General features: G+C 35.4%; 1 protein-coding gene across 1 annotated transcript in view; it reads left to right on the top strand.

The window, feature by feature from the left end:
* DNAH8 (dynein axonemal heavy chain 8) overlaps positions 1 to 15,444 on the top strand; it is a 153,988-nt gene that overhangs the window by 124,013 nt on the left and 14,531 nt on the right. Inside the window, exons 73-85 of the mRNA XM_081940825.1 lie at positions 389 to 544; positions 1,123 to 1,278; positions 2,754 to 2,936; positions 3,449 to 3,554; positions 4,384 to 4,636; positions 4,732 to 4,922; positions 10,411 to 10,532; positions 10,841 to 10,959; positions 11,171 to 11,373; positions 12,090 to 12,163; positions 12,618 to 12,770; positions 14,417 to 14,572; positions 15,320 to 15,436. Of these exons, the coding sequence (XP_081796951.1) occupies positions 389 to 544; positions 1,123 to 1,278; positions 2,754 to 2,936; positions 3,449 to 3,554; positions 4,384 to 4,636; positions 4,732 to 4,922; positions 10,411 to 10,532; positions 10,841 to 10,959; positions 11,171 to 11,373; positions 12,090 to 12,163; positions 12,618 to 12,770; positions 14,417 to 14,572; positions 15,320 to 15,436 (1,989 nt within the window). The remainder of the gene's footprint in view (positions 1 to 388; positions 545 to 1,122; positions 1,279 to 2,753; positions 2,937 to 3,448; positions 3,555 to 4,383; positions 4,637 to 4,731; positions 4,923 to 10,410; positions 10,533 to 10,840; positions 10,960 to 11,170; positions 11,374 to 12,089; positions 12,164 to 12,617; positions 12,771 to 14,416; positions 14,573 to 15,319; positions 15,437 to 15,444) is intronic.

Consider the following 15,444-nt stretch of genomic DNA (forward strand, 5'->3'; position numbering starts at 1 on the left):
GTGTTACAATGAAAAAAAAATCAAACTTGGATTGAAAAACCTAATACAACTTCCTAGTCAGCTGTGGGGATACTGTAAGTGTTTGCCCTTTGGAAGGCCAGGCATTTTTATGGGGAAAATATAGTAAAAAATATGTCAATGTGTGATGGGGAAATAGGGGTTCATATGTGGCACTGAGTATGTAAACCACTCTTCTCCATGTCACTTCCATGTTGAGACCACAGTCTCTACAATGGGCTAGCATTAACCGCCATTTCACAGTTGAATGATGGTGGTGGTAAAGTGTCCAGGGTAACCAGGAGTCCAGAAGGGCAGCATTCAGAACTTATTGTTCTTGTTGTTTGATTCAGTTTTCTTATTCATCTTATGTCTTCTTCTACATATCTAGATCAGCGAGTGGAATCTGCAAGGGCTTCCAGGAGATGAACTCTCAGTTCAAAATGGCATCATTGTTACAAAAGCCACCAGATACCCACTTTTGATAGACCCACAAACTCAAGGGAAAACATGGATTAAGCAGAAAGAAAAGGACAATGAATTACAAGTAAGTATTACAGAATTTTAATGTTCTCTTCAAATTCTTGTTTCTTTTCCACTCCCCCATCTCACAAAACTCAGCTATAGTAATGATCACATACGAAGAAGAGAGTTACTGCATTGCATGGGTCAGAGCAAATCACTAGCCAACCATCACACTCAGTGTTCCTTGGGTGAGGAGGAGTTAAACTTTTTCTCTTAACCAGGTCACTGGAAGAGATGCCCCCAGGTTTGACACCCACAAAAAAGGAAGATTATCAGCGCATTAAATAGGAACATTAAAAAGTTGCTTAAATTCTGGTTCAAATTTTTCAGACAGAAGTGGGTCTTCATCTGGGATTCAAAATAGAAAAGTAGTAACTTGCCTCCAAGAATTGTCATAAAGTAAAATATAAAAGGAAATTTAGAGAATTATGAAATCCTATATAAGTCCTCGCAAAGGTAACCTAAATTTCCTGAGATTTACATCAGATTAAACAGGCATGTGATTACAAGAACTTTAAGAAAATTCTAAAAATAAATGAAAATAAGAACTTTGATCAACTATATTGCTTTTGCTTGTAAACAATTATTTTTATTCCTCAGGTGACAACTTTGAATCATAAATATTTCCGTTCGCACTTAGAGGATGCCCTCTCTCTGGGAAGGCCACTTTTAATAGAGGATATCAGGGAAGAATTAGACCCTGCCCTTGATAATATATTAGAAAAGAACTTCATTAAATCAGGATCCTCTTACAAGGTTAGCTATGTTGTTCATTATATTCTGTTTTTTGTTTAAATATATGACAAATGTTCTCGGACAAACCACTTAAAGAAATTCTATAACCAAACAATGAACCTTCCCCTTTATTCTATGACCAGTTTCTTCAACCTCCAAAGAACAGATAGGTCAGAAATCTCCTTGACAAGAGATTATTTGTTTCCGAACCTCTAGGGGGAAAAGTTCTCAATTTTCCTCCCACTCCTTTCCAGTGCTTCATTGGAAGCCTCCCTCCCTCCCCGCCCATTTACCTGCTACAAGGACAGGAATGTTTTACTAGATAATGGTAGCAGCATTTCAGAGATTGTTGTTGTTGTTGTTGTTGTTTTTAAATTACTAGGCCTTTGTGAGGCAGCCTTGATTCTCCTTGACATATTGGTTTATTCTGCAGTTTGCCTCACTGAGGAGCAGAAGTGGTATGATTTGCCGCACTTAGCATCCTACTCTGGACTGACATTTCCAATAGTTGGAAGGTTTCTTTCCATGCTCAGAAATCTGTGCTGGCCAATACTGGAGGAAGTAAAGCATAGCAATGAGGCTGCTCTGCTTTGCTTTGCTTTGCTTTGCTTTGCTTTGCTTTGCTTTGCTTTGCTTTGCTTTGCTTCGCTTCTCTTCACGGTTAAAAGGGTTTACTATGGGTTTAATGAGATGCTTTAACGAGATCCAAGATTTTTGTCGTAGTAAAGCCATCCCTTTGTCCAAGTGAAGCTATCCCTTTAATGATCTGAACCAACCATTATGTATCCAAATGATGTTGATTCTGCTCCACCTATTTAGCATATCCACTACTGGTGCCATTTCCCCCCAGCATAATACCATTCCACATGCCTCTAATTTTCCTAGGACAGTTGATAAGTATCAAATTGCATTTGTCATCAATCTGTTTCCTTATGAAAATCATTGCATCTTTTGCCTTATACTTTACGTTTCTATGGAAAATAGTTGGGCAAATTTACCATCAAATTATGGCAATGGGGAGGAGAAGGGGATGCGCTCAGTTTTAAATTAAAGAGTTCAGAAATTGCATATCATCGATCTGTCCAAATCTTGCCACCCCTAATATAAATCAGTGGCAAAAGCACAATGCATTCCCTTCTTTTTTTTGTAATGTTATATTAAAGGCATAAAATACTAATTGAATTTGTACCATACACTATGGAGATTAACTAATTAACTACAATATGATAAGAAATCTGAAATAATTATATATTTATATATCTATATCTATATATCTATAGTTATATAAAAAGTACTAAAGTAAGTATGTTGGTTAGTACATTTACATGGTTAATTTCCTTGATTTTCACCCATGTTGCAGTACTTCTTCTTTAGTTAAATATTGGGATGGATGGGAGAAAGTGTCAAATGATTGAACAGTGATTTAATGGGGAAAGTTAATGTTATTAACTGTATTATTAACAATGCAGTGAAACAAGATTTGAATTTTTATTAAGGTGAAAGTTGGTGATAAAGAAGTAGATGTCATGAATACGTTTAAACTTTATATTACTACAAAATTGCCCAATCCTGCCTTCACTCCTGAGATTAATGCTAAAACATCAGTAATTGATTTTACTGTTACAATGAAAGGACTTGAAAATCAGTTATTGAAGAGAGTAATTCTCACAGAGAAACAGGTAAGATAACCTGCACAATGAGTTGTTATACATAATGAAACACTGATGTTTCACTGAAGCTTAAATATTGATTCCAAAATTGTCGTTTGCAGTTCATTAGCAGGCAAGGTGAATTTAAGATGATGGATGAATGGTTAGCAGTGAATTTGGAACAAAGAAAATGGGCAAAAACTGTAGGATAGGAAAGGAAAAAGATTTAGAAACAAAGGTTAAGGAAATTATTTTCCTTACTCTTCCTCCCCCAAATTGATTATATTATTAGGTTAAGGTAATGACAAAGACCTTCCCTCCAAAGTGACATCTGTCAGCTCAATGGGAGGCATTTCATCAAGTGTCAAGAGTTCTTTGGAACCACCTTTCTTCATAAGGACTATTGAAGGCTTTGTCAGGAGTGAATATTTTCAAGCACTTTCCTAAGAAGACAATCAATAAACCAGATTTAAACTAATCTTCATTAACTTTTTAACACAAAATTGAAGAAGTAAACAAGTCTGTTGTGATATTTAATATAGGAACTAGAAGCTGAGAGAGTTAAACTTATGGAAGATGTGACTTATAATAAGAGGAAAATGAAAGAACTAGAAGATAATCTCCTTTATAAATTAACTACAACTAAAGGTATAGTATTTATGTTTACCTCTGTTACATAAATAATGTAGACATTTACCAATGCATCAGAATAAAAGATAAAATTTTAATTTAGAGCTTATTGGACTATTAATTTGAATCTAGTCCAGGAGTGTCAGACTCGCGGCCCATGGGCCAGATGCGTCATGTGCTGGCTCCACCCACACCCAGTTTAGTGAAGGGGGGAAAAGTCCCAATACATCACATGACACTGTCATGTTGATGCGAGACTGTCCCTCAGAAATTTTCTACTATATTTGAAGGGGAAAAAAAGATTTTGAGGCATGGAAACTTTGGTCCCTGTCGATAAAACAATGGGTGTAGTTTTTCCTGTTGTTAAAAAGCAACTTTAGAACAATACCAAATAAATAGATTCAGTTGCCTTAAATCAGCAAAATAGCACCCCACATAACTCGCAATGGTTGTCTAATTGGCACCCCACCTAACTGGCAATTGATTTGGTCATAATTATACTGAGTCATTAAGACAAATTGAGCAATGGAACTTTATTAGGGATGAAGAATTAATGTTATCCTGTGTTCCCTGACTCTAAAATCCATTACTCTAAAATCTATAATAATCTATGAAGAATAGAGCCAGTTTCGTGTTGAGTTTAAGATACTTTATTATTCATTTCATCCATTATTATTTTGAATTAAATAGCTTCCCATCTCAAATACATGACTCTGGGCATCTTACTGAAGGCCTTTGACTCTGGTTGTCAGTCCCTTTGTTTTCCATTAGTCTTCCCTCTGGAAGTGAAAATCTATTCAAAATATTCTAAAACTTTATTTGAAACATTTTCTGTGCTACTCTTTAGGTTCTTTGGTGGATGATGAATCACTGATCGGTGTTTTGAGAACCACTAAGCAAACAGCTACAGAGGTATCTGAAAAACTAGAAGTTGCAGGAGAAACTGAGAAAAAAATTAACACCGCACAAGAAGAATATCGTCCTGCTGCTACACGAGGGAGCATTCTTTATTTTCTGATCACTGAAATGAGCATGGTTAATATAATGTATCAGACTTCCCTAGCCCAGTTTTTAAAACTATTTGATCAGTCCATGGCTAGGTAAGAACACAGTGTACACAGTAATGTTTTTTCTGCTTTCTCCCCAGTATTTGTTGTAACTTAAAGAATGTGCTTGCTTTGTTTTGGCACCTTAGATCTGACAAGACTCCAATTCCACAGAAAAGGATCTCAAATATTATTGAGTACTTGACATATGAAACTTTCACATATTCTGTTAGAGGCCTATATGAAAATCACAAATTTCTTTTTACCTTGCTTTTGACATTAAAAATTGATCTTCAGAGGGGCCAGGTCAAACCAAAGGAATTCCAGGCACTCATTAAAGGTAATCATCTAGAATTCTATATTAATTTTCTTTTATAAATTTTGCATTTTAAATCCTCATCACAATCTGGTATGAAGATTAAACAAAGCAGGCAACAATCCAAGCCATTGGATTGAATCATCAGAGCTTTGTAGTAGTCATAGCCAAAAAGGTTATTCATAAAGGAATATGTGTTAATCATAAAAAATGCAAACTATATAATATGTCACCATACAGGGACGTGCAGTCAGGGGAGGCAAGGGAGGCAGAGCCTCACCTCTCTTCATGAAATAATAGTATATAATATAATATAATATAATATAATATAATATAATATAATATAATATAATATAATATAATATAATATAATATAATATAATATTTATGTATGTATGTATGTATGTATGTATGTATGTATGTATGTATGTATGTATGTATTTGTGTTACAACCCCTGGTATGCCTAAATATGGGAGGAAAGTCACTACTCCCTCTTTCTGTCCTTCGGCTTATCACAGAAGACCATGCAGGCAGAAAACCATATTTTTATTTTTAATGTTGCCTTTTTATATTTGTGTTGTATTTGTACTGATAAATAAATAAAGGGAGACTAGTATAGATCTATTTCGAGCTAATTAGCTCTCATCAGCTAGCCTAGTAAAGGTTCGAATCCCAGTAAGGGTATGGCTAGCTGATGAGAGCTAATTAGCTCGAAATAGATCTATACTAGTCTCCCTTTATTTATTTATCAGTACAAATACAACACACACACACACACACACACACACACACACACACACACACACATATATATATATATATATATATATATATATATATATATATATATATATATATATATATAATATTATATACATCCGTCCGTCCGCACCTGGGAGCTGCGGAGGCAGAAATGTTGTCGGTACTCCCAGATGACGAAGCCACGAAAGCGACTAGGGAACGACGAGAACCTTCCTGCCTCTGCTGGACTTTGCGCAAGTCCAACAGAGGCAGGAAGGTTCTCCTCGTTCCCCAGTCGCTTTCGAGGACTGCGGAGCGCAAGCCGGCGGAGCACGCTCAGGAAGGCGGGGAATGGGATCACGTGTGCTGGAGGCTGAGGCAGCCTCAGCCTCCAGCACACGTGGTCCCATTCCCCGCCTTCCTGATGATGTCACCAGCCTCACCAGCCATAAACCTCACCGCACGTCACTGTCACCATAGAAACAAAGAGTATGAACTTCGTTTGTTTCATTCATTCATTCATTCATTCATTCATTCATATGCAGTAATCGGTTATAATGCTATGAAACAAGAAAATTACATGTTTGTCTCATAGAATAAGTATTGAAGCAGAAATACCAGAAATACTGGTACTATTTCAGTTACTGTGGATACATGTGAATGTAGGGATGATTTTTGGAACAGATTGGGCAATCTTATCAATCTAAGTGAAACAAGATAAAAATTAGAGAACATAAATGCTGGACAATTTGGAGACCTGAGAATGAATGAGAATGAGAATTGTTTGTTGAGTGTTTCCATCAAAGAGTCAGTTTGTATCATGGAATATTAGAAAGTCCATGAATATGGAAATGAGAGCCATATTGTTACAGAAGGAAACAGGGCTGTTATAGAAAAGATTCTTGTGGCAGGGGGGAGAACAAATGTAGAGATTCAGATTAATTCCTTCATTAATTATGGCAGGTATAAATTAAACCAAAGAATAGTCTTGAATAGCATTAACAGTATTCTGTTATTCTTCCCTTCTAGTTATAAAGATCTTTCCAGATGCCCAAATCGTTCTTGTTTCCTGAGTTTGACAGCCAAATTCTTTTCGAATGCATTGTTTAAGCACACATCAGTTCAAATGGCTTATGGACAATGAATAAATTAACCACATAATTTCTGTCTTATGAAATATTGGGAGAATTGATGAAGGAAACAAGGATGATGTTAAGTTTTGAATATGAGAGGGACCACTATTTCTTAACTTCAAAAGTGGGTTTTCAGGTGGAAAAAGGAGGAACATGGGAGGGGGGAGAATGTAAACTAGAACAAAAGGAGAATGAACAAAAAAGGAGAAAATGCAGGTCTAGCATGAAAATATATTGGGGGGAAACGCTCTCCCAAAAGAATAAATGGAAATGTGCTAAGAAAAGATGATGTGAAAGGCTGTATGGAACAGAATGGGGAAAAAATGTCTTCAAGAGTTTGGATTTATTCTAGTGGAAATTATTAAAAAGGACACTTACTAGACTGATGACAAGATTATTGATAAGTATAAATTTGTGCAGAATGGTTGCTGCAAAAAATAAATATGAGAGAAAGATATTGTATGTGTGTATTTAAAAAATAGAATTGCAAAGTATTTACTCAAAAGAACAAGATTAAAAGAGGCAGAAAAAATGAAAAGTGACTTGATGAATGTAAAAATTGTTTTGAAAATGGGTGAACAGAGCTTAAATGAAGAGGCTCCCTCAAAGTGAATGGAATTAAAAATTAAAGTGATTAAATGACTTGGAATGAAATTCCAATAAAGGAAGTGAGAGAATGCCAAAAGGAATATTTCAGGTTTTTATGGGAACCGTGATGCGATATCAAAGAATGGAATTGACACGGCTGCTATGAATATTAATGTGCAATACTGTGAAAATGGTAGGCTGCAGTTGTAGATAGTGTAAATAGAAAAATACTAAATATGGACACGGTTTGCCTAAGGAATAGCTGTGCACCTTATTTAGCTTGCATGAGAAGTTTGCACAGTTTGAAGAGTGCTGTAATTGTTCTGTAGACAAAAAGAAAGGTAAGAAGGAAGGCTGAAGGATTAGTTTTATTAGCTGTATTTGATAGCATTTTGAATGACAGCTTACAAGAGATGACAGAGAGCGACATCCATAGGGTGGCTTTACGCCTTGCAGGGACTACACAGAACAAGGTTTTGCTCTTCATCAAATCACAGAAAAACATGAGAAACTTTGTTGGCTTAGAGAAAAATGCATGAACAATGCATTATAATGTTTTTACATGAATATAGTGAAGGTTTAAGTACTTAATTTGATGAGTTAAAGAATAAAGAATGTGTGGGAATATGGAATGCTTGCAAATGATTCAGCATGGATAAAATGAAGATGGGCAATGTCCTTGTTGGCTGCATGTCGGTATAAATAAATATATCAAGATACTTGTGGCATTAAAGATACGTTGGCTGGAGATGTGGAAAAAGTATGTGTACTTTTGTGGATAGGTAATAATTTGTGATTATTCGAGAACTTATTTTGCAGTCATGATTAGACCAAAAAATAATGGATCTGAAAACTGATGTATCAAGGAAAAAAGTAGTTGTTCTTGATAGTAAAAAGAAGTCATGATTAATACATAAATGGTGAAAAAAGTCAAACAAGTATTTGAATCCTGATTACTCAAGATAGAGAAATATTAAGATGTGTCACTGCTGATAAAAGCTAATGGGCAGTATGATGTCCATTGTGAGGAATTAATGTTAAGGGGGGAAGGGTATTGTGTAAGAGCCTGGTTCGGTCAACTGTATTACATGAAGGTGTACATTGGGGAGGTCAGTAGAAACATCAAAGTAGAATGAGGTATTTCTGAACTATGTAATAAAACTGGAGAAAATGAGAGCACGAATCAATAGCTGCTGAGTGAGTACTTATTGAATTTAAAACAAAATACATGGATGTGGTTTAATAATATAACAGCAATGAATGGAGATCAACTTAAAAATATATGAATAATAAATAGGTCAAGAGGAAGGAAAAGACTGAGAAAGTTGTGATTCATTGGAGCTGATGAGTTCTTTGGAAAGAGAGCGGTAAAAATTTAGAGAACAAGGGTGGTTTAGATATAGTGGAAGCAAAGGTGTTTTGGGTTTTTTTTGCAGAAGTGGGAAACTATGAAGAAATAGTATGTCAAATAGTCTTGTTTTAGACATTGCATTACCAAACTAGGTAACATCACCAGCACTTGCAGAAACATCTGCAAGAAAACAACCAAGCTCAGAGACCACCAAGGACGCCATGGTTTAACTCTGAACTATACCTATTCTCTTTTATCAGTCTCATTTTAAACTGGATGTAGCTATAGTTCTTTTCCTTTCTCTACTCTTTCTTTAATTTATTTTCCTTAATATTTTTCTATCTTTTGCATAACTTTACATGTTCTTAGAGAAAATAATCTATTAGGTCTGTGCACAGTACATATTGGGTAATGAGAATTTAATAGCTGCCAGTTGATGTAAGGTTGTAAGCTATTAACTGTAAGCTGATTCAATGATGATGAATCAGCAATACAGGTATAGCCAGTTTAAAACTCTGGTGGGGTCCACACAGGTCTTTTACCGTCTTAAGAGGTGTTTATATATAGGTGACCATTAGAGGGTGTCTCTCTTGTCATGTATTTCATTTCTCTCCTTGTGTCCGTAGCTGAGTGGTAAGGGATTTATATATCAGGTGTATGGCTGTATATACTGTATGTATATATAAACCACTAGTAATTGTTTAAATGAGTTGTGTGTTGTCTGCTATGTTTTATTCCTGAGTTTATCTCATAATAATAGTCATGCTTCCAAAACTCTGGCAATACATTCCTTGACAGAATAGTGGAAAGCATCTCTCGTCAAACGGGAGACCAAGATTCAGTACTCCAATTGAAAGGCTGACATTATGAGAGCCACTTTGGTCTAGTGCAGAGGTGGGTTGCTGCCGCTTCAGCCCAGATTGGCTGAACTGGTAGTAGTGGTTAGACTCCCCCCACCTGCCAGGATGCGCCTGAACCTGTAGTAAAGAAATTGGCAACCCACCTCTGTCTCATGGTTAACAAAATCCATGGCTTAAGGTGGAAGTCCCACCTTAAGCCATGAAAGCAAGCTGGGTGACTTTGGGCCAGTCACTCTCTCCCAGCAAAACCCACCTCACAGAATTGTTTTTGTGGGGAAAATACGAGGAGAAAAGTGTGTTAGTTATAAAAATAATAAAGTAATGACACAAACAAACAAAATAAAAATAGTAATCTTACTTTGACTTTCTAATTGACGTAGGACAATTGCACACATCCCATGCTACGACCAATGTGAATTGGAGAACAAAGTTCTATGCAACTTGATCATAAACCTTTTTTATTTAGCATCCAGTCCTGCTGAGTTCAATATGAGTTCAACTAGCTAAGATGCTTGCTTAGAATTTCATTGCTCTGTGCAACCCTAAACATTTTTATTGAGAAATCCATCCCATCAGGCAACAGTGGGCTAGTTGCTGGTGAATGTTTTTTTGGATTGCAATATTATTCTCTGTCTCAAATAGAGATAATCTGGAAAAACAACTGTGCGTGGAACAATGTGATACTTGGGACAAAAATTGCAGATTTTTTGTTATTGTTCAGATCCGCAACAAGCATAAGATATATGCAGTTCACAATAATATGAAATATTAAAGCTTGATATAGTTCTTTGTTAATCATAGGGGTCATTTTCAATAACTATTAATGTTTTTCATCCAGGCGGTGCTGCGCTGGATCTAAAAGCTTGTCCTCCCAAACCATTCCGATGGATTCTAGATATGACATGGCTCAATCTGGTAGAACTGAGCAAACTACCCCAGTTTTCAGAAATTATGAATCAGGTATGTTTATAGCCTTGGTTGTTTTTACTTCTTTTAGCATTAGCAAAGAATCCTATTCTCTTTTATGAGCACTTGTAACCGGCCATTCATGCCAGGGCATTATATTGTTCTGCATTTTAATTGCACAGATATATTTTTACCCAGGCTTAAGGTAGGTGGATGCAGAAATCATAATAAATGCCATCAAATTTTGAAATGCAATGCGAAGTAACCTTTCCTGAATTCAAAGAACATACATGAAGTATAGACTTCTTCTCCATTCCTTAAAGGAAAAATAAGCTTAGATGTTACCTCTGGTTCTTCATTAGATATCCCGTAATGAGAAAGGATGGAAAAATTGGTTTGATAAAGATGCTCCAGAGGAAGAAACTATTCCTGATGGATATAGTGATTCACTAGATACCTGTCGCAAATTATTGCTTATCAGGTAAAAATCACAAGTAATTTTGGCATTACTTTTTTTAATATGTTCTTAGTTTTCTTCAGGAAGTACTGCATATTGGCACTGGAAGAGGCACATTTTCTAAAATGTTATGTTTAAAGCATTATGATAATTGTGAATATAATACTATGAATATGATAATTATGAATTAAAATAATAATGATATAACACTAATTTAGGAATATCTTTTTTGTAGGTCTTGGTGCCCAGACCGCACACTTTCTCAGGCCAGGAAGTATATTGCAGATTCCTTGAGTGAGAAATATACAGAACCTGTCATCTTAAATTTAGAGAAAACGTGGGAAGAAAGTGATAAAAGGACGCCTCTCATTTGCTTCTTGTCTATGGGATCTGACCCAACGAATCAAATTGATGCATTGGCTAGAAAACTTAAACTGGGTATACAATACAATACAATAGTAGAGTTGGAAGGGACCTTGGAGGTCTTCTAGTCGAACCCCCTGCCTAGGCAGGAAACCCTATACCGTTTCAGACAAATAGCTATCCAACATCTTCTTAAAGATTTCCAGTGTTGGGGCATTCACAACTTCTGGAGGCAAGCTGTTCCACTGATTAATTGTTCTCACTGTCAGGAAATTTCTCCTCAGTTCTAAGTTGCTTAGTTGCTTATACATTTATGTTACATTTTAAAACAAGGATTTTAGAAAATTGCTCCACTAAATCTGGCTTTCTAGTAACTTACTAGTGAATCTCTTAGGAATCCTACCTTTTGTAATAGTTTCTTCCACTAAATAAAGCCCAATTCCTTAATACTTTGCCTACAAGCACTCAAGTCTCTGTGGGCAGCTACCTCGATACCTGCAGGCTCTGTATTATTTCATTTTCTATTCTTTTTTTATACTTTTCATTAAACAATGCAACAGAAAGCTATCATGCTTTAAAGGTAATGTGGGACTAGCACAAGCAAAGATAAAATAAATATTCAGTATTAATATGGAACAAAATAGTAACTCTACAAGTGAGATAAACAAATCCATAATTGAAAAAATGAAAATAAAAATAACTTATGTTACTCTTTTCAAAAATGGTTTGCAATTGCAAAAGCAAGAATATGTTCATTTATTAGAATTTTATTGTGTTCTCTTTTTTTGTAGAAAACAGAGCTATATCCATGGGTCAGGGACAAGAAGTTCATGCACGCAAACTAATCCAGGTCTCAATGGTACAGGTAATATGCAATGTTCTTTTTAGTGGGGTTTTATTTTTTTTCCAACATAAATGTATTTGAGAAAGACTAAAGTCCTTTACTTACTGATTTGAGAATAACTCTCATTTAACTAAATAGCTCAATAATTATGTCCAGATTTCAGAAAATAAAATTTATTACATTGGTAATTACCTCCCAAAATTACCATTTCCCCTAATTTGACAATAGCTGTCCTATTGTACTTTTCATAACTACCACAAGGTGGCAGTGCTACTTTATTTACCATTGGAATCTACTCCTTTCATCTGTATGCAAATCCATACTTGTTTTTAATAATATTAACAAACACATATTGAAGAACAAAGTATGTATGGTATATGAAAGATAAATTTCCATTAGAAAAATCTTCATATAGTGTTATTAATCAATAGCAATATACTCAGACAAATGGTTTAATCAACTGTTTGGGGAACAGGGTGGCTGGGTGTTACTTCAGAATTGTCATCTAGGTCTAGAATTTATGGAAGAACTTTTGGAGACAATGTTGACTGCCGATATTCCCGATGACACCTTCCGAGTTTGGATAACCACTGAACCACATGATCGATTTCCAATCACTTTGCTGCAGGTTAGCTAAATCTAATGAAAATGGGAGTGTTTATTGATTTTAAAAACCAACTAAAAATACTACCTTCTTTGGAACTGAAAAGGCTAAACATTTAGGTCATTTGAGCTAGTTTGCATTTAGACTGGTTCGAAAAGCAAATTGTTTTCTATTCCTTTATGGGGGCTGTTATCTGCCAAGCGGATGTGCGATATGTTCGAAAGCAATTTACACTCTATAGCTCTGAAGTGTCTGGTGCTCTTGGGCTACTCACTCATTGCAGATCATTGCTATTTTGAAGTAGCAACAGAGTAGTTTGTGTATTCATGATAAGAGGTGTTAGACAATTAAAGAGATGAAAGTGAACATAGGCAACATGTATTAATGTATTCCGATCAGAATCAAAGCTGGGTGTCTAGCAGAAATTGCTACTCATGGCAAGGGGAGAGGAAGCAATGATTACCGATTCCTCATTGTTCCTGTGGCCATCCATGTTCTTGTCAATGCTGGGGGGGGGCTCAAGGGGGCTGTCATCCAACTCTTTAACAAGATTTGTGGTGAAGGGAGATTTCCATCATCAAATGTTTCCTCTCAGTCCATGAGTCATGTCTATATACTCGTTTGGAAACAAAAGTGGCAGAGGCTAAAACCTGGCTTTCTAATTGCAAGATCAAAGTTTAATGAGGGTGAAAAACACACTGAGTATACTGAAACTTTATTATTGCTCCTCGTATCCTAGAAGTCATTGTTGTAATTAAAAACCAATACCGAGACTGAACACTAGGTAGACGAGAGCAGAAAATCAAGTCCACATGAAGGCTACAATTACTTTTATTGAGAATGGATATCATAAAGGAATCTCACAAGGCAACCCTTGATTGCTCTCCCTTTACATATACTTCTGTAAATTAGGGAGATGTCTAACTTAATCATTTCCAAATATTACATTATTGCATTGTTTTGAACTTAAAAAAATATTTCAGCCTCTTTTCCCTCAATAATGGTCCCTGCTTATTTCTGTCAAGGTCATCTTCCTTACTCTGTACAGTTATGTGGATTGGGAGGAAACAGTTGAACACTGGGAAAATGTAGGCATTGGAAAAGGAAATTCCTACTAATAGAAAGAAATAAGAGAAAAAATGAAAGTTTCTAAATGTTTTGTGATTGCCTATTTTAAGGTTTTAAATTGACATGCCGAGATGAGGTAGATTAATGATATTTAAGTGCTATAGCCTTGTAAGACAATGCAGAAACATATATGAAGTCCATGTGCTTTTATTTTTGATCACATTTCCTTCATTCATGTGCTCAATAAGCCCAGTCATAGTAGCATTTGCAGTAAACTGCAAAAACAGCAAATATTACTTGAGATACACACAATGATGTCATCATGCAAAAGCCACCATTAGGTACTATGCCCCAATATCTGAGGCAGGTGCGTAAGTCACAGCATCTGTGTGACGCCTATCGTGAACATATCCTTATTTGCTCTTTCTGTGCCCTTGCAGTTGCTATGGTAAACATTCTAACTAGTACATTTTGTTATATTTGTGGACTTGATGAAACAGCATCATTTTCTAAATGATGTGCCCTGACCTTTAGTTTTCAAAACAGTGTGGCTTGCCTCCTTTGGAATCAGAAATAATAAACCCTTTTTCATGTTATGCCAGACTTCAATAAAATTCACCAATGAACCTCCACAAGGTGTACGAGCTGGTTTGAAGAGAACGTTTTCTGGGATAAATCAAGACTTGCTTGATGTCAGCAATATGCCTATGTGGAAACCTCTTCTGTATACAGTGGCTTTCTTGCACTCCACAGTTCAGGTATTACAGACAAATAGCACATTTTGTGCCTAAAGGAACATTTTCTCTAGGAACCACAATAAATCATTGTGGTATCTTATTGAGGCCTACAAGCTTTGTATGTCTCATGCCAAATGAAGGCCATATATTGTAAATTCATCCCTCAATTCCAAATGTTCGTCTATTTGGATTTAAAAGCCTGGTGACAGCTTAAATATTTCATTTCTTCTAACTATATTGATAGCCCTGTTATTTCCCTGTCCCTTATTTATAGTTTGACCAAGAATAACAGTTAAATAATATTATGATATTAATACTATTATTTCTTGTATCTTTTGAAGAAGAAATTTAAATTAAAAAGACTAAAATCCCTTGTCTTATTGTATGAATAGAATTTGGGAAATTATACCAGGTTCACTTGTCATAGTACACTGAATTTTGGATTATTTCCAGTTGTATATACATGTATTATGCTGCATAAACTATTCACAGAAAGAAAATGCCCATCTTTATATTAAATAGTTTGCTATATTAATGTGAATGTCAGTAATGGTATTTGCATTTTTTAAAAAAGATTGCCTTGCTCATGAAAAAAAATCAAAATTTGTATAAAAGCTATATACTGAGAAAGATTAATAATGATATTGCTCTAATATGGATATTGGAAGTTGCTAAACAAAATATTATTATTATTAATGAAAAAGCAATATGCATTTACATTCATACATCTAAATAAATTACTGCTTGTTATATATTTTCTATAATAAGGAAAGACGAAAATTTGGTCCTTTGGGCTGGAATATTCCCTATGAATTCAATTCTGCAGACTTCACAGCCAGTGTTCAATTTATACAGAATCATTTGGATGAATGTGACATTAAGAAAGTAAGTTT

Source organism: Natrix helvetica, assembly GCF_964273705.1.
Source record: "Natrix helvetica genome assembly, chromosome: 2".
Lineage (NCBI taxonomy): Eukaryota > Metazoa > Chordata > Lepidosauria > Squamata > Natricidae > Natrix > Natrix helvetica.